This window comes from Canis lupus, chromosome 7 (genome assembly GCF_011100685.1).
Source record: "Canis lupus familiaris isolate Mischka breed German Shepherd chromosome 7, alternate assembly UU_Cfam_GSD_1.0, whole genome shotgun sequence".
NCBI lineage: Eukaryota > Metazoa > Chordata > Mammalia > Carnivora > Canidae > Canis > Canis lupus.
In genome coordinates this window covers 56213023-56236669 of record NC_049228.1, presented here as the reverse complement: position 1 = coordinate 56236669, position 23647 = coordinate 56213023, and the positions used below count along the sequence as shown (strand labels likewise).

Below are 23647 nucleotides of genomic sequence, written 5' to 3'. Positions count from 1 at the left end.
TAATTTAGAGTTGGTTAATAGGTAATTCTTATTTGTATTTCTTTTGAAGGAATAGATATTTTGATCACATCAGAGCTAATCATTTTTCTTCATCCTGACATCTAAATGTGGTATTATAGTATAATGAGCTCCCAGCCTGGTTGTATGCAGAACTCAACTGGCAAAATCAGAACTGAGGAAGGCTACAAAGCAATAGGGACTATCTGATTTCATAAAGAATCTTTTGTTGGCAAAGGTAAGTTTTAATGCTCCATTGCCTCCTTAAAGAGACTCAGTCCATATTTCATATCAACAAATATTGGCTGATTGAAACCAGTTCTGTTTGCTTTGTGCCCTGGTAAATATGGCCTTTATTCTTCTATTACGTAGTTTAAGAAACAAGACAGAAAGGGGTGTAGGATGGAGAGGGTTGGAAAACTTGGCTAATATTAAGGTCAGTGGTACATTAAGTAGAATATAAAAGTAATTGCCCCAAGAATGTATGTAGCATAAATCTAGATGCAGAAACTTAAATTAGATCTTAGTTACTTGAGTATAGTAAATCTGGGGAGAGATCTTTGACTTGGTTTTTAGTATAAACAGTTATGCTAGATTTTTACTTTATGGGTCCAATTAGAAACAGGGATGGACATATCACATAAGCCTTTTGGCCCTCAGAAGGATATATCACAAAAATATTAGGATACCTGCTTCATATTTTAAAAATTTTGGCCCTTTTCTGAAGCCTGGGATTCAGAAATTCTTTTAGCTATTGCTCATCAAAGTTGTGTTCTAGGTAAAGACCTCTTACTGCTAGAATTATTTATAGCTTTACCTGCTGAGTTCTCAATTTTATACAGTTGTTTAATTTTTTAACTATGTGTCTGGATGAATCAAAGTGCATATTTGACAAAGGGCTAATATTCTGCATTCCCAAGTTTTATCTTATTAAGAATTTGGGTTGCCAGTGATGAAGAAGTGTTAGCAATAGCTACTCTTTTATTTATCTTCTGAAGGAATAAAACATTAACATCAGGCTTAGAAACATGTCTTTTGTACTTTTAAAAAATATCCTGTGAAAAGAACCAACTAAGAGCTTAGTAATTAGTATAATGCACACATTGGTCATGAACATATGGTCATGGACAGTGACTAAAATCCAACTCTAATCGAGTTAGTAAGAAGTTGAATTTATTGGATGACTTGTATAAACCTGAACCAGCATAGGAGAAAAAAGGTCCTTAGCAACACCTGGGAAGAAGGAGTGAATATGTCCAGGACTCCCTCATCTATGTTTCTCTCAATACAGAAGCCTTTTTTTCTGAGCCTGGCTTCTTCCACATGGCTAGAAACTTGGCTTCCAGCAAACCTCAGGCTCTCTTCACATGGGGTTATTATCAGAAAGCACCTGAGATTTACTTTCTTCAGATTTAGGCTAATGTGTCCTGAGGAAGATTGATAATTGGCCCTCCTTGTGTACCCAACCCCTACCATCCCACCACCCACCCCATCATTAGTAGATAAGTCTTAAGTATCTACAGGAATATGATAGCTCCTATTTAAATCAAAGTAAGAAAGGGCATTTTTCAGAAGAGAATAAGGAGTGTGTACACAGCACAATAAATTCAGTACATCAGTTCTTCCTTGTCATTTGTTCATCTTGTTTTCATTCATTAGGCAAGTTTTTATTAAGTGCCCACCATGTGCCAGGTACTAGAAATGAACCAGTGACCAAAAAGAAAAAAAAATACCGTGATGATTTTATCACTGTGTCCATAGAATCTGAATTATAATACCACCCTTGGAAATGGGGTATGCAAGGATCATTTCTGTGTAGACTAAATTAGCATTTTAAATAAATATGAAAGAAAGCATAGGGTCTGGTCTCCTTCCTTTTAATTTAAATCCATTTCTAAGTAAAGTAGCGGTTTGCCACCCTCCCCTCCCTAACTATAGTAAACCAGAGGATAAGTGTCTCCAGAGATGGTGATGACATGTTTTATTGTATTTCATTTTGGTGTATGTGTGTGCTTGGTAAATATTTGTTAAATCAATGAATTATTGAGGAAGTGATGTTGTTGTCTAACTATAGTCAGGAGAAAAGGATGACTATTAACTGTGACAAAGTAAGCATCATTGTCTTTGTCATTCTTCAACATTTAAGTGGTCAGAATCAAATAATTCTATATAACAAAGTCATTTTCTACAATTATCTCAAGATATATTTTGCAACTAATTCCTTCTGGCAGCTACATCTGGATGCTGTGTCATTTCAGACGAGTCTGTGAGAATAACACTGAAGAATTTTCCTGACTCAGATTGAATGATGAGTAATATTTGCTTTGGAAAAAATTCAATATACTTGTATTTTATTTTCTCCACTGTGCTTTACAGTATAAGGTATATAACTGCTTTTGTTGCTGTTTGAGTATTCAGTTTTATTTTGTTCAAAACTGATTTTAAAATTATTTAAGTATTATATAATTTATATAAGCATAAATTATATAAATGACATAATATAGAGATTAATAAACAATTTAAAGATTATGAAAGTCATTTGTGCTTATAAATATACAGATATAAAATAAGTATGACATTTCATCCTTTAACTTTTGGCTTTTTATCACTCTCCAGGGTAACAATTGTTAACTGCTAGAATAGTTTTATATGGTGTGAATGTGTGTTGGTTTGTGTGTATGGACAACACATACACTTGAATACATGCTTTCTTTACATACTGTTCTTCAGCCTGATTATTTTTACTCATCACCTTCTCATGGATATCTTTCTATGTCAGTGCATACTTTCTTTGCAATGATAGTGTATTATTTTATGGTATGTATGTGCCTTTCTTTATCCTTTATTTAACTATCGCCCTCTTAGATTATGTCTTTAAAAAAATTTTTTTTTGAATAATCCTTCATTGAACCTACAGAATGGGCTGTAGATTTCTGTAAGGAAAATTCCTAAAGGTGAACAAATAAGTTGGCACTATTTACTACAAGATAGTATATTGTGATGGTGAATCACCTGAGTCTGAGGGCATGGATTTGAATCCCCATTGGCTTCTTACTTGGGAATAGCCTGACATAAGTGAATTAATATATCTGTGTCTCAGTTCTCCTATCTACAGCATTAATACCTACCTTGATGAGTGGTTGTAAAAATTAAATATGTTAACATAATTAAAGTTCTTGCAAAATTACCCGGTGCATTTCTATTACAGAATGCTTTCTAGCATTCTTTTGTACTACCTTCTATTATTAACACAAGCACCTTGTAACAATTCCCAAGATATGGAAATTTAGGGTCTCAACTGATTGCTGCTTCAGAATGTTATTTTGAGGAGAATGCTGGCTTTGTCCATAGGTTTCCATGTAGACAGCTATTTAGTTTCCCATGTGTGGACAAAAAATGCACATTAAGATCCTTAATTTTCATAATAATGTATTTTGCCACCTGCAAGCCTGGTTTTTAGAGTTATTATATCCATAGTAATAAAATATAAATAAACTCCAGGTTATTGGTAGAGTATATAATCCTAATTTAATTATATTGGACCTTGGGAAGACTATCTACTTGGATTATTTTATTATTCTCAATTTTTATGAGAAGTTCTGTGACAAAATTTATAACTCTCATGCTTGCTTTGGTGAAACTCTCATTGAAGATCTTGTTCATAACCACCCAGTGCCACTTATATGAATTTCTATTGAAGACAATTCTCTTAGTTTAGAAATAAGAAAACCTTTATCATTTCTGACAAGCTAATATTTCCTTTGTTCAGCTAATAGGAGTTAACTGTTTCCTTCAGCATTTTAGCTGCCATGAAATTAGTATGATATTCCAGATCAGAGTGGTAGCATGATTTCTCAGTTTTGAAATATTTGATTACATATTTTTTCCTTTAAAATAGTGCAGAAAAAAATAAGTACTGCATATTTTTTAAAAAGATGTCATAAAGTAACATAGAAGTTATATTCACTGTATTTTAGATGGGACATGAAATGATGAAATGTGAGCTCAATGACAAGACATTGAAAGAATCTGCAGATATGATGAAAAGTGCTGCTGATAATCATGGAGAAAATCACAGAGACAGGAGAATAATTGTCTAAGAATTGAACCACTGGGGTTCAAATTTTGGCTTTACTACCTTGTAGCTGTGGGACTTTGGGAAAGTTAAATAAGCTCTTTGCACTTTAGTTACCTCATCCTGTCAAAATGAGGATGATAAGTGTCCCTACATGATAAGGGGGTTGCTATGAGGATTAAGCAAGTTTATATATATGTTAGAATAATACCTGATGCAGAGTCACTGCTGAGTGTTTGCTATTATTATTATAAAAAGAGATATAAGAAGTGTTTGAAATCAGATTATTGAGCTTTATTTCAACTCTCAGTGAAATTCTAGAGTGTATTATTAAACAGATGACTGTAAGGATTTAGAAATGGAAGTAGTGATCCCTGGAAGGCATTATGGATTCTCTAAGTTAATTCATGTCAAACTAAATTAATTTATTTTGATAGGATTATTAGACTTACATATCAGGAGGATGTTCCTGTTGGAGCTAAATTTCAGCCAGTCATTTGAAGTATAATTAAATGAATTTTTAGAAGATTGAACATTTATAACCAAGTATATTGATTGACTAATTAGGATCAGTCTAAAAGAAGATTCCAGCAGCAGCCACATGGTTGTGGCTTTGTTTTCCATTGCTTTGTTCAGCCCTATCACAAGTAACTTGAAGAATTCATCACAGTCATACTCGTCAGATGTGAGGGTATCACAAAATAGAAAGGGAAACTGGACAGTTGAACAAGAGAATGATGATTCCAAAAGAACCTTATAAGGTAGGAAAAACAACCTTCACCTAAAAAGATGAAGTTTGGGTGCCTGAGTCAGGCACCCAAAGGTAGTCAGTTAAGAGCCTGCCTTTAGCTCAGATCATGATCCTGGAGTACTTGGGATCCAGTCCTGCATTGGATTCCCTACTTGGCAGGGAGTCTGCTTCTCCTTTTCCCCCTCCCCTCTGCTTATGCACTCGCTCTCTCTCAAATAAATAAAATCTTAAAAAAAAAATAAATAAAAAGATGAAATTTGACTGAAATAACTATTTTTTCAAATTTGTAGATACCACAAGTTTAGTTGATACCTGGAGTAAAAGGATATTTGGGAATGATAAGATTTCAGAGCCCATAAAAATGGTTTGAAGCAAATACTAGTGCATCAAACAAACATGCATTAACATCCAGTAGGTTGGGAAATATACCACAGAATTATGCATGTGATTTCAGAAACAAATGTTGAAAGATCTGGAAATTTTTGTTGGTTGATGGTATGAGGACTACGAGAAAGAGCAAGTATCATACTAGGTTGTATTAATATATTTATATGTTAGAGAAATGGAACTAATAGTTTCACTATATTGTATTATGTTTATATATTTTTGTATTATGTTTATATGTTATATAAGCTACATTTAGAGTATTAATGGTATTTAGCTAATTTATTTCAATTAGTATAATTTTTAAAGCATTATTTTACAAGTGACATTGGCAAACTCAATGTTCAAAGGGTGTTTTTCAAGACAATGTCTGCAAACTATTTTATGTGAGAAAAAACAGAATTCATTAGCCTAGAGATAAAAGAAGACTGGGCCCTTAATAGTGTATTCAAACAGGTGGCAGTATATCATATGAATAAATGAGTGGGATCTATTTTGTAAATTTATATAACATAGTCACTTTAAGCTTTCATGTCAGCAAAGTGCTTGTAATTTAATATTAAATAATTGTCACATTGAAAGGCGAAAACTAGGACTACATAGAAGTTATAGGAAAGCAGAATTTTTACTTGATGCACAGAAAAAGCTTTTCAGTAATTAGTGGGTTTGGAATAAAGCGCACTGCCTGCAGATTTCTGTGGGAGAAGCATTTCTTTCATTAAAGAGATGTTTTACTACTTAAAACAGGTCTCATATGTATCATAATTTAAGTAGTTATTAATATTTCTCTTTTACCTTTTTTAGAACATTGTAGAAATTCTAGGTGTCTCTTACTCTGTTTTCTTTTTGTGTTATAAGTAATGGCAACTGTTACAAAAGATTAGAAACTTAATGAGGGAACAGAGTTGCCGAAATCCCACAGGAAATTAGAATTCACCTCTCAGTTGTATAGAACTTTATCTACAGACTCAGGTAATGATCACTCTTTGAACTGTTCTAGGCCTCACAAAGCCATTTTTCTACTCTCAGCTGTGATTAGTTTTATGAGGCTGAGCAACTGAAGTAATCTTACAGATAGAATTTTTTTTTCTGATGGATATTCAATGATACTCTATTATAGTTGCTTGAAAGTTTGTCTTTAAGTGTATATAGTTGGAAATAAGTTTTTATTGTAGTTCTGTATTTTTACTTGAATTGTAATACAAGTATAACAGGATAATTTGTCCCTGTAGTGTGCTTTTCTTTCTGGGTGACACAGCAGGGTCTAAAAGAGTGCCATATTGTATAGCCCATCTTGTTAAACACGGATAAGACTGTTGGATGATGAAACTAGGCACAGCGTGTGCACATTTACCTGCGAACCTGTATTAGAATAAGTATGGCAGTCGTAAGGCATGAGGGATGGCAGTACATGGCTAGCCTTATTTGTAGAAGCTCGAGTGCAGTTTACACAGGAAATCTCAAAAAGAGACAACATCTAATGTCCTTTTAAAAAAATATTGTTGTCCTCATGTTTCTAGGATGTGCTCAGAGGGGTTCCCCCCGCCCCAAGTCAGCAGTATTAACTAATGTTTATTAGCACATGTTGCTGTAGGCAGTCATTTGGCGTATTGGAATAGTAAGTGCTTTACATTCATTATTTTGTCCTCACAGCATTTTTACAAATGAGGGAATGAAGAAACTTAGATTCAGGGAAGTTAAATGTCTAAGACAGCTAGTGAATAGGGGCTCTTGCTCCAACTGACTCCAGATGCCATAGCCTTCTTGATTATGCCATAAACATCTCTAAGATAGAGTGACCGAAAGCATCTCCCCATATTAACTTGGTCTCTTTATAAGTGGACTTGGTCCTCCTGCCATCTGGGGATGTGGACAATAATGGAGACGAAAACTTGCAGTGTAGCAAGAATAGCGTTAAACAGTTACTATGAATTAATGACTGTTTGACAAGTGCTACCAATGGAAGGTACAGTTTAAACCATTATCTGCGAGTTCAAAGAAATATTCGATTGTTCTTAAGTGATAGACTGCTGAGGTGGGGATTATGAGGTAGGTACTGTGTATAATATCTGAATTATAAAGCATCAGTTTCTTCACAACCCCCATGCCCTTAAGGAGAAGCAATTTAACTCAGTAGGAGAAGCAGACTTCAGTGTCAGGAGCCCTGGACTCATCACCTAGTAGCTGCCCGATGTTGGGGCACTTGATCTTCCGGGAGGTTGCTTTATTCTGGGTGAAGTAGGCCTGATTCTTAAGGATATTACAACAAAATTTCCACATCTTTTAAGTCACATTCATAAATACTACTCCCACATATAACTTCCCCCATAAAAGTCATGCAAGTAGAAAAATTGCATCGTCTTTAAACCCTTAACTAGCAGCTGCATGTGTTAGGATTAGAGCACAATCTAACTGAGCTGCAGATATTGGGCAGTTGGCAAGTGCTGTCACTTCTTGCGTGATTGATTTCCTCATCTGAATACTGTCAGTGATCCAAATTCATGTTTCATCAGAATGACATGGACTTTTGGGGCTTCTTAAGAATAGCAGAAGTAGGGAATATTAAAAATAGGAATCCCGGAGTCTATTATAATATAAGGAAAGCTCCTACACACTTAGGACAGAATTGTCTAAAAAATATTAATTATTATTCTTATTACATTTAAACATGGTTGCCAGCAGTATTATCACATATACAAGTCCTGTCTTCCACTTTTACCAGCTTATGATCTTGAACCAATTACTTCAACTTTGTGCATCTCTGAGAAAGCTAATCCTGCCTCCTCTATGCATCTCACCAAGTTGTTATAAGGGTCAAATAAAATAATATATGTTGTATGAAAGCAAATAAACTGTATTATGTGAAAGCACTCTTTAACCATAGAGAGCTATATAATGGTTTATTGTTATGACCTTAAATCGTTTACCTATGACATGAGACTTTAAACAGTGAAACATTTGAATGAACTGCCAGCCTGAATTAAGGGGAGGACATATTGTGTTAGAAAAGGGAAGCGAGCTAGATGCTGGATGCTCACTGAGGATTCCACAAATCTAATCGTGTATCATTGACATGCTTTCAAATTATGGAAATCATCTTATTTTGCCATCTAATAAGTAGGCTCAGAAAATTTTATATAGGGCCTGAAGGACCAAGATTTTAACCACTAGATGAACATTGGTCTGGAGTGTTTATCTTAGGAATGCTTGAGAGGAATTTTGTGTTCGAGAGACACCAAGGAAATCTTGAGCAAACTTTAAGATGTTTAAAACCTTTTACTTATTAGAGTAAAATGTTTAAACCTAAAATATAGAAAAATACATTCTTAGGTTGGCCTGTAGCCTTAATCATATGGCAAACTCTCTCTCTCCTTCTCTTAACTAGATTACTATCCTTTCTTTGCAGGTTTTTTTTTTTTTTTTTTTTTTTCTCCTACTGGGACATGTAGAAGTCTGGAGGAGGAGTTTTCTGGGATGAGTCTGTCTGGTCTCAAAGTAGTAGGAGTCTAGACATTTTTTGAGATAGGCTCTGAGATGGTTACATCAATAGAGAAGGTGAAATCCAGTGGTGTATTTGGCAATTCTATATGTCTATTCAGGGCCTTGAAAAATACTAGGGGATTCATTGGTAGTAAGGTAGCAGATTGTATACAAACTTTGTATCCTTCACCATGGAAATCCCCCTTTATAGAGAGTGATGCTAAATTTGAAACCTACTGTGGAGTATTGCTGCAGAAGAAAGGAGGACTGAAAGGACTTTAGTGCATCAGGCGGAAGCATGAGACGTATAAGACACAGCTCCTAGAGAGTAAGAGTAAAGTGGACTCACAAATATGGCTTGAACACAGGAGGGCAATTTGTTTTTACAAAGAAAGGAAAGGCATTTTATGTAAAGATTAAGCACTGTGACAGACCAATTTGTATAGAAGAGACTTGATATCTGGCCAGTAGTTTCTAATTACAGTCTTCCCTTGGCAGGGCAGCTGATAGTTGTAGCTATGGATATTCTTTGGGAAACTCAGCAGTTTGGGGGGGCCTGTATTTGAGGAAATAAATGACAAAGCAGCTCAATTTTCAGCAGAATTTTTTGAAAGGGACTAGAAAAGATCAGTTTTTATCCAAAGTAAATAATGTAGGAAAGAGAAAACATGAAAGTGTTGGAAAGGAGACCCAATTCACATTATTTGTAGAAAATATGATTCTGTACTTCTATACAGTTAGGACTATTAAGAATTCAATTAGATGTTCGTATAGATAGTAATTATCACAATTCAATGGCTTTTGTGTGTCTTCCCAATAAAACGTGAGAATATTATATGAAAAAGTGTATTCATAGTTGCAACTGAAAATATAAACAATAAAATGCTTATTGCAGTTTATAAAACAAAACTTAAACACATGGAACACTGTGTAAATTGCTTAAAAATTTAATTAGATGTCTCATTTAATTCCAATCTAAATTTCATCTGGAAATATAAAGAAGTGAACAATTAAAAATTTAAGAAGGAATAATGAGAGCAGTGGCTGAACCAGATAGTGAAATGTATTATAATATTAGAGCAATTCAGAATGGTGTAGTGCTGGCACTGCAGTTGACTGAAAGTTCAGGGGATCTCTGGATCCTGGATGAGCCCCAGGGACAATGAATGGTTTGCAGTCTATTTTTTAGACACCCTGAAGATTACCAGAAGTGCCTTTGGCCATTAGAGGGAATAATATGGGGGCTCTGAGCACTTTCATCTCCACCTTAACAAGAATAGCTTGCTTTTGTGCATTTTATATATCGGGTTCCCACATTTATTTGGTTTCCCATCCAAAAGAGTTTTCACTGCTGTAGTATATGGTATATGTAGTATATGGTAGAGGATGACTCAGGAACCATGACTAGCTTAGGAAACAAATTGTAGTGGGGGGATCTTGACTTACTTATAGGTGGTGGGCTTACGTTGGTGTTTCACCTTGCTACAAAATGATAAATTCCAGATGAATTAAAAAGTAAAACTATAAATATACCTTAAAAATATTTGTAGATATTTGCATGTTCTCTGGTTATAAGGAATTTCTAGACATAAGACAGAAGTCACAATGGAATAAACTGATGGAGTTGTTGATGTGAAAATAGAAAACTTTGCAAATCTCCCTAAAATATCCAAAAAAGAAGTAACAAAAAGAATAAATATTATTAATATGCAAAGTAATAAATACTATTTTACTATATGAAGAGCTTTTTATACATCAATAAGGAAAACAAATATCCTGTCGTATTGCATTTGATATTAATTTGGGGGAAAAAAAAACTTTGTCCTCATTAGTATTTGCAGAAGTATGATTAGAATAACAATGAGCCATTGCATTTTGACCTAGTAAGTTGACAAATACTACTAAAAGATTATACTGAATATTGGCAAAGTTGTGGTAAGAGAGGCAGTTTTAGTTCTGCTTGGTGGTAGTATAAATTGTTAAAATCTTTTTGGAAGCAGTTGGCTGTGTATTGAGACATGACCAAGCTCACATCATTTGATTCAATAATACTCTAAGAAAGTTATATTCAATATATTATGTATTAATTTAATTTTTAAAACGATACAAATGCCTGTCTTCAGTGAAGTGTTAATTATGATGCCATTTTGAAGAATTCATATTACATGGAGAAAATTAAATAGCTAACAATATGTGCACATGCTGTATATAAGTATATTAGATTGATATATGTGGATGGGGAAAAACTAAAAGGAAGACACAAATATTAGCAGTGGTTAATATTCTTGCCTGTAGGCTTATGGGTACATTTTGTTTTCTATAATACAGGTATGAGTTTGCTTTTTTTTTTTTTTTTTTTTCCAATTTTGACTACCCCAAAATAAGGTCATTTTAAAGGATTATCACTGGTGGAAAATGGGAATTGTATTTTCTATTTTGCTGTGTTTGAGTATGGCTGCCTGTGAGTCTGATTCATGTCTCCACCATGTGTCTCATTATTTTGACAGTCTCAATGTTCTTTTCTGTGAAGGTGATTTCTCTTTCTCTCTCTCTCTCTCTCTCATCCTGTTCATGTCCACATGGCTAGTTCAGTGACACTTGTTCACGACCAGGAACCTCTCCTTCTCTGTCTCCTTTCTCTGTCTTGCAGGAACTCAGGGTGGCTTCTGGTGTTCTGTGTGGCTTCATCATTTCCTTCCCGCCTCTCATCCACTCCACAATGTAATTCTTGGCACTTTTACTTCCTTTGTAGAGTAGGATGTGATGTCATAGAGAAGGGGACAGGGCTATCCAAATTCTCTCAATTGCGGGGAGGAGCTGCCCAGGTGTGCTGAGGGGCCTGTACTCAGGAAGAGAAACAGGGAGTCCTCCACAGTGAGTAACCCCACTTTTGAGTGCACCCAAATTTCCCTCAAAATGTTGCCCGGTACACTGGAGTTTCCTCTTTGGCCCTTTCTGGATTTAATCAGTTTGCTTTTTGGCCATTCCCAGTTCAGCTCAATTTTCCTCCTTTCTCTACCTAGTTCCCTCTTCTCCTCTTTCTGCAACCTGCGCCTCTTCCTGATGGTTTCCCTCTTCCTTGCTTGCCAACGTGTGTGTGTCTGTTAACCTTCTGCCCATCTCTCTCAGGAGAGACCATGTGTGTCCCCAGCATTGCTTGTCATTTGGGGTGATACCCGCCGTATATATAGTCCATGTGCCCATAGCATCCCCTTTCAACTATTCATAAGTATGCACCGTTCTGTGTATGGTTCTCGTTTTACAAATTCTGTCAGCCTTTTTGTTTCCATGTCTCTTTCTTTCCCACCTTTCCCCATGATCTAATCTTCACCCCTTTGCAGCTCTATGATGCAGTTTCCTTCTTGCCTTTTTTTTAAACCAGTATTTTTACACATTAGTCCTCTTCCCTATACAGCTATGCCTATGTTTCTTTGTCCCCCTTCCCAGGCTTCAGTTTGGCTCTCCAGTGGCCTCCTGTGAAGACAGGTTTCCTTCTTTCCTGTTGATGTACTTGTTGTCATACCCTCTTTCTAGCGTAGATCATGTTGCTGTGTTCTTTAAAGGACTTACCCACCACTATGGCTAAGGGATGGATCTGGGCTGGGAAAAATGGGGACGTTTCCTGGGAACCAGAGAAGGGAGTACAGGAGAGAGGCACTACTGGTGAGGCAGGGCAGGCTGGATGTGAGGCCTTGATGAATAGAACCTTTGCTAGTGCTAGTTGAAATTTGGCCATGATAGTAGGAGAGATCACAGAACTATTTGGAGCAGATTCAGAGCCTTTTCAATTGTTAGTTTTCAAAGTAACCCTGTTGATAATTATGATCGTCCTAGTAAATAATCATAAATTAGAATTCTGGAATGTGCAGACCCTTCTGTACAGCATCTTTAAGTAGGTGTTGTCTACCCTTGGAGGAAGTCATTGTGAGGATATGTGTAGACTTGTTTCTTATTCCCAGAGGTGGCCCCTGAGTCCGTGCTGGTGAACAGTGTTTATTGCTTTCTTTACAGGTAGTTAAATCCCTGGATAAATACAGGAATTTGATTTCCAGGTCTGATGGTCTAATGCCTATGGAAACAGTGAGCTATGTCCCATGTATTCCCCACACTTTAAAAGAACTCCCTTCCACTAAAAAATAAGGAGGCCAGAAGGGGAGAGAAAGAAAAATGGGACTCAGTTCATAAAACTGAGATGGGCTGAATGGGAAGAGGAAGGGGTTTACTTGAAATTAATCGAAAAAGGCAGAAGAAAGGAAACTGAGCTGAACTGGAACACACAGTGTAATGACTTACTTGGGTTTCTGTATGTATGCTTTTTTTCCATTTTGGCCATGAAGGATTTTTTTTTCCTCATTTTTTTTTTTAATACAAAAGAAGTTGATCAAACTAATCCAGTGAGGTTATTTCTAACCAGCACTTTGTTTTCTGCTATTGGTAGTGTCCAGGCTCCATGTTTCCAAAGTCCTGGAAATTTAGAAAACATTTTAGTAGCCTGAAAGTCTGTCTTTAACCATAAAATATTAGCAATTTCAAATAAAATTATATACATTTATTAACTTGTTTTTTTCAGGTTTCATATTTCTTTCTTTCTTTCTTTTTTTTTTTTTTTTTTTTTTTTTTTGGTGTGTATGCCTTTGTGACATTTTTTTTTAAATAATGACCCCCAACCCCTATTGAAGAAATTTCCATTAATTACCAGAAAAGAATTACATTCTCACTTTGGATACCTGAACTGTGTGATGGGATCTTATTTTGACATATCAGCCCCTCCCCCTTTAAAATGTTAAGGAACGATTGCATGATTCACACATATTTTTTTTGTATGCTTCCATACAATAATCTAGGAATTTTATGTTTATTTTTATTTTTTAGGCATTAGAAAAACACCCCAACTCACCAATGACAGCGAAGCAGATATTGGAAGTTATTCAGAAGGAAGGGTTAAAAGAAACAAGGTCAGTATTCATATTTACATTTTCTGTTTTCATTGCCACTACTTGCAAAGCAATAGATGTATCTAGATTTGATACTGTAGTTGATTGTGAAGTAATTACCTGAAAATTCTTTTGTGATTGCCAAATATTTGGATGACCCAATATTTCCTTAGGGCTGCCTGTTGGCTTAATAAATTACATTAGACAGGTTAATATAGAAGGTACTTTGTTAACAAAGAGCTCTGCTATATGAATAAGTCCTTCACTGAAGTTACTACTCTTTCTCTGTGTCTTGTAAAAGGAGATTTTGTTTCTGAAAGTAAAGAGGAACACTTTTATAGGCTTAATAGATAGATCCCAGGATATAAAGATTAGGTCACTGTGATAAAACTCGACAGTGCTGTCGTTGAAAATTTAGTCCTCTTATATTTAGAATTCCTCTACTTGGAGGGGCATTAATCAGTCTTTAAAAAAAAATAACAATTTTATTGAGATATTCACATACCATAAAATTCACCCTTTTAAAATGTTTAATTCAGCAGTTTTTAATATATTCACAAAGTTGTGCAGTCAACACCACTATCTCATTTTAGGACATTTTCATCATCCTACATGAAACTCCATCCCCATTCCCTACTCCCTTCTGCCCCTGGTAACCACGATTCGACTTTTTCTGTCTATGGATTTGAGTATTCTGGACATTTCAAATAAATGGAATTATACAGTATGTAGCCTTTTGTATCTGGCTTCTTTCACTTAGCAAAATGTTTTCAAGGTCCATCCATATTGTAGCATGAATCAGTATTTCATTCCTTTTTGTTGCCAAATAATATTCCATTGTACACACACGCACTGCGTTTTGTTTATCTATGATGATCCTTTATTTAGTAATTAATTTTAGTTTTGGCTTTTGCAGTCAGTTTAGGGCCAAATTGATGGTACTACTCAAGGAGAAAAAATAAGTTTGTTACAAAAGAATCATAGAGTTGTCAAATGACCGTGTAATCATCCATGTTACATAGAGTCAATTATTTTTGCATGAAGTTGTCTACCTACAAGCCATTGAGCATACAATAGTTGCAACTTAGTGAAAATTAAAGCTGATATCCTCCTGGGGTCAACTTTACAAAAAAAAAAAATCAGTATTACCTGTAAAGTCTTTTACTATAAAGGGTGGGTAACATCAGCTTCTAGTTCTTTAAAATACATACTTTGCAAGTTTGATCCGTGAACATCACAATTTAGAGGAGTGTAGGACATCTGGCCTCAAATTTTCATCTCTCTGTTGAGGCTTTTTCTGTCCATTCTGAAGACACAGCCTAAGATAACATTAACTCCACCATTTGGAAGAGTTGCATCTTTAACAAACTGAAGGCTACAGTGGGGAGAGAAGTTGCTGACAGAGCCTAGCAGCTCTGGTAGGGGTGATCCTGTTCTTTGAAGCCAGATGTCAGTGGATGGCGTTAGGGAACAAAATGGAGACACTTGGAAATTAATTTTCTCTTTGCTGCCTGTCAAAAACCCTGAAAATATTTATGCCATTTAGAAAGCACTGAAAATGTTTGTGCAGCAGCCAAAAAAAAGGAGGTAAAAATCTAAGGATATGAACTCCTGTTGAATGTGGGCCATGTGCCAGTGGAATCTGCCAACGCAGACATAAAAAGCATCTCCTAGAAGCAGACATTGGAAATTTGTTCATTACAATACTCTCCTCAACAGGAGTGACTATGCTGCCATCAGTTGCTATGTACCTTGAGATATAGAAGTCCTGTACCATGCCTCTGAACAGCATTTTAATTACACTTATTGCCAGAGCATTATTTCATATTTTTCAAAATGCTGGTCTTCCCAGAATGGTATATTATAAAGGGCTTTATGCACATGAAGTTAACAAAACAAAACAAAACACAAAACAGCTTCTTTAGACTAAAGAATTCTGAAATGGGGGAAAAAAAAAAGTAACCTGCTATTTCCCTGAATATAACCCTCCTTCTCTACCCCCTCCACCCAATTGTGTCCTTCCATAAAGAAAAAAAAAATGTTGTTACAAATACTGATGAACCAGTATGGTAATGTTGAATGTGCCTGCAAGAATTTACAAGTTGAATAGGAAAGGGAACGGGCAAAGAAAGAGACCATAGTTATATTTAAGTTCTATTCTGTAAAATCTGCTCTGCACTGAAGGTCTTCAAGCTACACATTTTACGTTATTTCTTTCTGCTTTCTTTGAATCTTCTCTCTCTTGCCAGCTGAGACCTGTTATTTTATGGCCAGTGTGTCTGTGACCACTCTTAAGACCCTTGTTTCCTGGTTTGCTTATTAGAATCGTCTCTAAAATAAAAGTACATGTTTTGAGTGAGTTTTGGGCTTTGGTTCCTGTTATGTAATGTCGTTTTAGGGAGCAGATTCTGACATTTATTTTGCCTACTTAATGTACTCTTTTGCTACCTTCCAAGTTCTTAAATGTTCTCCAAATATTTATGGTAGCTCAGTAAACGAAGTGTAACTGCATCTATTTTTCTCAAGTTACATTTAGAAATTCCGTCATCATAAGGCCATACATAGCTGTTTAATTTCTAGGTATGTATTTATGATGTGTTTTCCAAGAAATGCGAGTTTAGTATACGCCTGATTAAATGGAAGGGAGTGTTTGTGACAGTTACTTAAGGTGACTGTGACCTACTAGTGGTTTCTGAGGATGAGAGGTCATGATAGTGGACCTCCCCCAGACAGTCCATCACTGTATCTTTTCTAGAAAACAGAACATTGGTCTTTATCCATCGTCATTCTGAACCTGGATTTAAAGTAATGCCATTTGTTTCAAGTTCCATGGGGCTCCTTCATTCCATGTGCCAGACAGCTCTCCTGTAGTGTTGACCTCATTTTCCTGTAATTTTATCCTTATTTGTCTACCTGTGCCCACCTGTGGGCTCCTTAAGGGCATCTAACACTCCTGACACTCAGCAGATAGTCAATCAATATTTGTTGAGTAAATAATCTTCTTTTTCAAGATGTTAATTTTCCCATGCTTAGTGATGACTTTAGCTTCCATTTAGGGTTAGAAGCTTCTTTTTAATGTTATATGTTATATTTTTCATCCTATTTAATACTTTGTGTGTTTTAATAAAAAAGAACCTAACAGTTTTGTGGGAGCCCTGTTAAATTCATGCATGCTGATAATCTCTGGCAGATTATACGTGAGCAAGTAAGGTTATTGTGCTGTTGCCTGTTTTAAGACACTGTAAGTGCCTCTGGTTTGAGCTTATAATTTGTAATAAAAAACACACCAATAATTTTGGCAAAGCTGATATGAGTATTTGAATGAGTTCAGTATATGTGATATTGTTAATTTATTTGTGATGAAATTCTTGACATATTATGTTATCTTTTCTTCTTTTCAAGTGACATTTTAAATTGCATACTTTTCATGTAGACATGATAAAAAGAGGACAGCTTTTCTATATCATGTTCTATGTATCTTTTTCATGTTATTGATGAAATGTGTAGTGTGTGATTAAATTCTGTTTGGAAAAGACAGACTGAAATAAATACTTTCCATGTGGTTTACAAAAAGGTCAGAAGGACATATGATTTTTGTTGAAAAAAATAGCATGGCATGGTTTTCTAGAATTCTTAATGAAAATATATTTCGGAGGTCTTAGTTCCTTCTGTATAACATAGAACATTTTTATCAGTATAATTTTATTCTGGTCCACCTATATATTTGCTTTACTGAGTATTTCCAAGCTTTTGTTACTTTGTGTTTATGAGTTGTGAACAATTAATAACACATAGATGTTTGGAATGCTTTTCAGATGATCAGAACCTTACTATCAATGAAATAGCCATATTGCTTGTATAGAGGGGGAAAATGTGCATATTCCTGTCTGCTGCTTTTGTGGATGGATATTTGATATGCCTGATTGGACTGCTTGACTAAACATTCCCACTTCCTCAGGGAGTTAGGGTGCTACTGTAGAATATGATCTTGTCTGCAGTAATTTTAGTATATGTACTGCCAAAGAGAGCACTTGTCTCCAGTAATTGGAAATATGTTCATAGAAAAAGAGGAGTAACTCAGGTTACCATGTTGGTTTGGATGGCATTTGGGGTTGTCCTAATTCTGCATTTCTGTTTTTGGTTTGCTTATTCAGAGGTTCTAATTCCTTTACAAAGAGGACTGAGGGATTTTTGATGCCTTAGGATATGTTTTTCTCTGCTCACGTAATTTTTAAAGTGATGCTTCCAAAGAAGTATGTGCTCCCATATAGCGACGCGTCCAGGGGCAGCAAGGTTAAGGAGTGAGGCTCGCAGCACTTACCTAGTGAGAACAGAACAGCTATTCGTCAGAGAGGGATAATTTCTTATGTGCTGGGCATTATCATTACAAGATACCTGTCATTAATGTAGCATGAACCTTGATTTAGTTTTCATATTATTTACGCATAGGCAAATAGTTTGCGAATGGAGGTAAAGCAGTCATAAAATAAAGGCAAAATAAAAATCCAACACACCACACACGAAACAATAAAAAAAAAAAACCTCTGTTTTGGGGGTAGGGCAATATTTATGAGGTACATTTTACAAGATTATAGATGCCTTACTTAAAAAAAATCTGTTAGATTTCATCAACCATTTGCAGAGCAACAGCCTATAATTACATACCACAGTAGGGATATTTGAAAAACTTTATAAACAGTCTCTGTTGTGTTTAGTGTTACTTGAAATATGGACATATTTTTGATTTTGCAATGTGGAACATGCAATTGACAACCCAAGATTTTGCAATTATTCTGGTATCAATGAGAAGTTTTTATTCACACTCATAATTCTTGGAATAAATTTGTTTTTAGCTACTTGCCTTAGGTTTTGCATGTCTTCTGTTTTGCAGTCTGTGTTGTAATGTGCTGAAATTAGGATCTCTACTTCGTACTGTGGTTTATTAAAGATGTTGCATTTTTCTAGGGGGATAAATGTCAGAAAATTCTATTACCATGTATAGTGACAAACAATAAAATTTCTTGGCATTTCTCTTGGTGAGATTTACGTTTCTAATTAGTACTATAGGAGATGATTCTTTCTAGCTGCTGAAATGTTTTGTCTAGAGATAAGAAAGAAACACAAATAATTTCTACTGCAAAATCAATTCTTATCTCTAGACTCCATGTTGGCATCCGTCCTTTCACACTGAAATGGTGGTCTGGTTTGTGCTGAGGCATTTTAGAATTACAGTGTTAACTCACAGTGTCACCCCTGCCATTTGCTAACATCTAATCCTCTCATTGTGTAAATGGTGTGCACAGTCAGCTACTTAGAAGGGGCAAATCGGACAATGGTGTTATTAAACAGAAACATAGGACAATCTACATTTATTTTTGCATGCGTATAGTTGTGTGAATGTAAGTGTGTCAGTGAGCCTTGAGAATAACTTACCTCTTCTCTGATATGAAATTTTACTTGTCATCATTACTCAGATTAGAGTTCCCAAACATTCATTCTCAGCTCCTTTCTTCGATGCTCCCTTGGCCAGTCTGTTCTTGGGTAGTGTTAGTTCTACTTCCTAAATACGTCTTTCTTTCTTTGTATCCCTACTCCTTGCCATTCAGTCTTTGCACTTATAATATTTTAATGAGATTAATACAGTATCTTCTTATCTTGTCTCTTTAAACCCAGTCTCCCCCATTTTAAATAATTTTTTTCTCAAACACTACCATTTACAGTAGAATTTCTTAACTGATCATCCACAATATTCCAGAGAATATACTGCACCTAGCAAACTGTGAATCAAAAGATGCTGTCCGTTGTATGATTGGTGATAATTAGATGAAATTGGGTACGGTACGATTTTCCTAGTCACATGATACCTAAATAAATATGCATGATATTCTGATAATGTAGGGTTTATGATATAAATAATGAAAACAGACATTATATCTTATAAGGTATTTTGAATTGGCAATCTGATCATTTATATATATTTAGTCCTTCTGAAGAAAACATCACTTAAAATGTCATTCATTGGGACACAGAGGTGGCTCAGCGGTTCAGTGTCTGCCTTTGGCTCAGGGCATGATCCCAGGGTCCAGGATCCAGTCCCACATCGGGGTCCTTGCATGGAGCCTGCTTCTCCCTCTGCCTAGGTCTCTGCCTCTCTCTCTTTCTCTCTCTTTCTGTGTTTCTCATGAATAAATAAATAAAATCTTTAAAATAAAATGTCATTCATTGGCATTGTGTGTAATTAACTTGCTTTAGATTAAATGGTATAAAACTGGTTAAATAAGAATTCAAAATGTATACATGGATATCACTAATTGTTTAAAAATTACTTCACAGTCTGTCACAAATTAAATTTATTTATTTATTTAGTTAGTTAGTTTCAGGTGTACAACATAGCGGTTTGACAGTCTTCTACATTACTCAATGCTCACCATAAATGCAATCACCATCTGTCACCAAACGTTATTACAATATTATTGACTGTATTCCCTATGCTATACTTGTAATTGATCTCCATGACTTCATTATTTTAAAATAAGAAACTTGTACCTCTTAATCCCATTCTCCTAGTTCATCTAAAAAAATTTTTTTTTTAACTTTAAGTTACTTTTCTTATTGTGAAAAAGTGTTCAGGGGAATAAGATTATATATTCCCTTGGAAGCATTTCCTGAGTTAAAAAGTAATTATGTGAAACATTACCTTACAAGGTAGAGTTCCAACTCCTAGCTCTACCTAAATCAGATGGGACATCTGCAGCTTTAAAGCTTAAGTAGCCAAGCATCTGTTATTGTAGCCACAGGTAATTACTTGTCTTCCAATGCCACATTTCCCATATTATCTCTTTGTGATTTGGGAAGGTAGAAGTAGAGCCCCATGAGGAGTTCCTGAACCATGTCACCCTGTCATGTGCTTGCATGTGCATAGTCACATGCGCTTCCAGCAGTCATCACACTGTTCCATAAAAGACTGTAAGATTGGGCTTCCGAAAGGAGAGGTAGCACTTTTCAGAGAGAAAACGCCTCACGCCAAGATAGTACATTTGGAACAGACCTCTTCTTTGTTCCCTGACTGAAGTCATATTAATAGTGATTGGCTTAGTCTGCTCAGGCTGCCACAACAAAACGCTACAGACTGGGTGGCTTAAACAAGAGAAATGTATTTTTCACAGTTCTATAGGCTTAAAGTCCCAAGTCAAGGTCCAGCAGGGTAGGTTTCTGGTGTTTCTTGGTTTGCAGATGGTCCCCTTTCCACTATGTGCTCACTTGTCCTCTCTGGGTGTGTGTGTGTGTGTGTGTGTGTGTGTGTGCAGGGAGAGGGAGGGAGCTCTTCTCCATTTTTTCTTATAAGGACACTACTACTATCGCATCAAGGCCCCATCCTTACTAGACTTCATTCAACATTCATCATTTCCTCAGAGGCCTCATCTCCAACTATAGCCACATTGGGGGCTAGGGCTACACCATATGAATTTTGGGAGCGCAAAAATTCAGTTCATCATAGTGATTGAATATGAAACTTTAGAGTGCCAGAACTCACACACAACATAAGATTTCTAGAATTTTGAATATCTGATTAATCTTGGAGTGTATTCATAACATTATGCTTAACACTGTATTGTGCTTCTGTTTTTATATACTCCTAATATGTGTTTTCATATGTTATTTTTCACATAAACCAGTAGAATACTTGGCTTAAGTTTTGTGTTCAAATATAATGTGTATATTCATACAATATAAATTGATTTGGCTTTTATTTGAAGCCTTTGGTAAAAGTAGCTGTGCTGACTGCATATAGCCCTCAAGGCATCAATATTCACTAAGGAATGCAATTATAGCTATGAAATGGCCATTTCTTAATACATCTTTTTATTCTGTCAAGCTTTCTTTCTCCATTCTTCCAAATAATTGAACAAAAAAAGGTAATTTAGGTGATTTCAGCTTTATCAAGATCTAGGTATAATTTACTCCAGAAATACTGAGCACTCTATAAATATTTCAGTGCAGAAATAGAAGCAGAAATGGATATAAAATTACATTGTATGTGATTCTAAGTATCCTATGCAGATGAAAACCTTTGGGAAGGAATAGGCATTAAACTGGGATGATTTTATTTAATTTTTTTCTAACTGGTATTTTTCTCTTTATCTTTTAATTTCGTTGCTTGTGCTCTTAATTGCCATATGCCTATGATTTTAGTTTTGCCTCGTTGTTTTGAACTTGACAACATAATTCAAATGCAAAACAGTTAATATGCTGACATGGGGACTTCTTTTTATAGTTGATTTGTTTTCAGGAGAATAAAAATTACGATGCTTTGTTAAGCCAGGTTTTCCAAAAGCTACCTTGTGTAATTCCTAAGAACAAGTCTTAGTTCTTTCAGGACAATTAAGGATTATTTATCCTGCAACTCCTGAGATGCCTAAATGCAGAATCAAATTGATAATCATGGACTGGGATTCTGCCTCAAGTTCAGGTGATGTCTATCAATATTAAAAAAAAAATTAAAATCTGTTCTAGTTGCTGTGCAAGGCTTGTACTCAGGCTCTGCCCAGTTCTCAGTCTGACCACGTGAGTAGGTGCAGAGCTTTGTCTCGTGATTGGTGGTCAAATTAGAGGACATCAGAGAAAAGAAAAAGTTGTGGAGATGAAGGTTTCAGAACATAATGGTAATCAATTAAATACCTACTAAGTTCCTACTCACTATGCTCACAGTGTTAGATCCTGAGGTTCTGTGAAAGCTTTAAGGCATGTATTCATTCCATTATTAAGCACATGCTATGTTATTGAGAGGATAGAGGTTGCTAGATTAATGAATGAATAAAATGTAGTCCCGGTTTCTGAGGATTTAACAACACAGTTCTGGACCATTTTTCTGTGTCATTTAATTAGGTCTTTTCATCTCTTCTCTGTGAAGCATGTCTTCAGCCTAGAGCATAATTTTATTTATTTATATACATATAAATATATATATTATATATATTATATATTATATATATATTAGTTTTTAAATTTAGGAATTTCTAATTCTCCCTTGAATTCTTGATAAGATATTTGATATTCCAACATATCAAGAAATATTGTCTTTCCATCACAAATATAAGGCCATTACTGTAAAGAATTTACATATCTATTCATTAATTTGTTTGGCAGAGAGCTGAGATACTATGCTTTATGGACTATGTCAAGCAAGTTAATGAGTAAGGGCTTGATGGTTAAAAGGATTCCTAATTTTTAAGTCATTTGCTTATATTATATTGCTAAGGACTGTACATGAATTATATTTTTAGAAACATTAAGGTGGGTCGATGATATTTTATTTTCCATTTTACTGATAGGGAAATTGAAGCAGGTGGGGTTAAGTAAGTTGAGACAGCTAACAAGTGGCAAATCATGGATTTGATGTCTGATACGGAACCACTTGCACTGAACCTTTTTAAATATTTGTAGCCTAATAAAATTTTGATTAAGGAAGGTATGGGTTATGTGATTCTATTAAGTAAATCACCCCCACCCTCCACCTCAAACATATCCCCTTTAGCAGCTTTTTAGGCTATGTCCAAAGTGAGTATGACTTTGAAGATTTGGGCTTACAGACAACAGCAAGGCATATTTGAATGTACCTTCTTACTGTTTGCTTTAGAAGGTCTCCTACCTGAGGTTAGGAAACATGCCTCAGGTAATGGGAGGACCAAAGACTCCATAGGATTCTCCCCATTTTATTGTTGATATTGGACCTACAGATTGAAGCTTGTTTCTGGGGAGCTTGCAAATTGTGACTAGCCAAAACATAGTTGCTGACAAGTTGTAGATAATCTGAAAGGGAATTTTAGAGGGTGGCATTGACTCCATTGGTGCAACAACCGAATGAAAATAGATTGGGTTGACTAAACCATCCTTAGATGGGGGTAGGCTAAGTTATTAACATTGTTCTCCTTTTAAGAAGTACATCTAGGGGATGGAAAAGAGGCCCAAGTGAATAAGTGAGTCTGGTTTCAGAAGCAGCATTAGGCCTTTTTTGGAGAAATTATC

General features: G+C 35.4%; 1 protein-coding gene across 1 annotated transcript in view; it reads left to right on the top strand.

The window, feature by feature from the left end:
• The window catches only part of ASXL3 (ASXL transcriptional regulator 3), a 187639-nt gene that overhangs the window by 17713 nt on the left and 146279 nt on the right, over window positions 1–23647 (top strand). The window contains exon 2 of the mRNA XM_038543569.1: window positions 13560–13642. Within this exon, the coding sequence (XP_038399497.1) occupies window positions 13560–13642 (83 nt within the window). The remainder of the gene's footprint in view (window positions 1–13559; window positions 13643–23647) is intronic.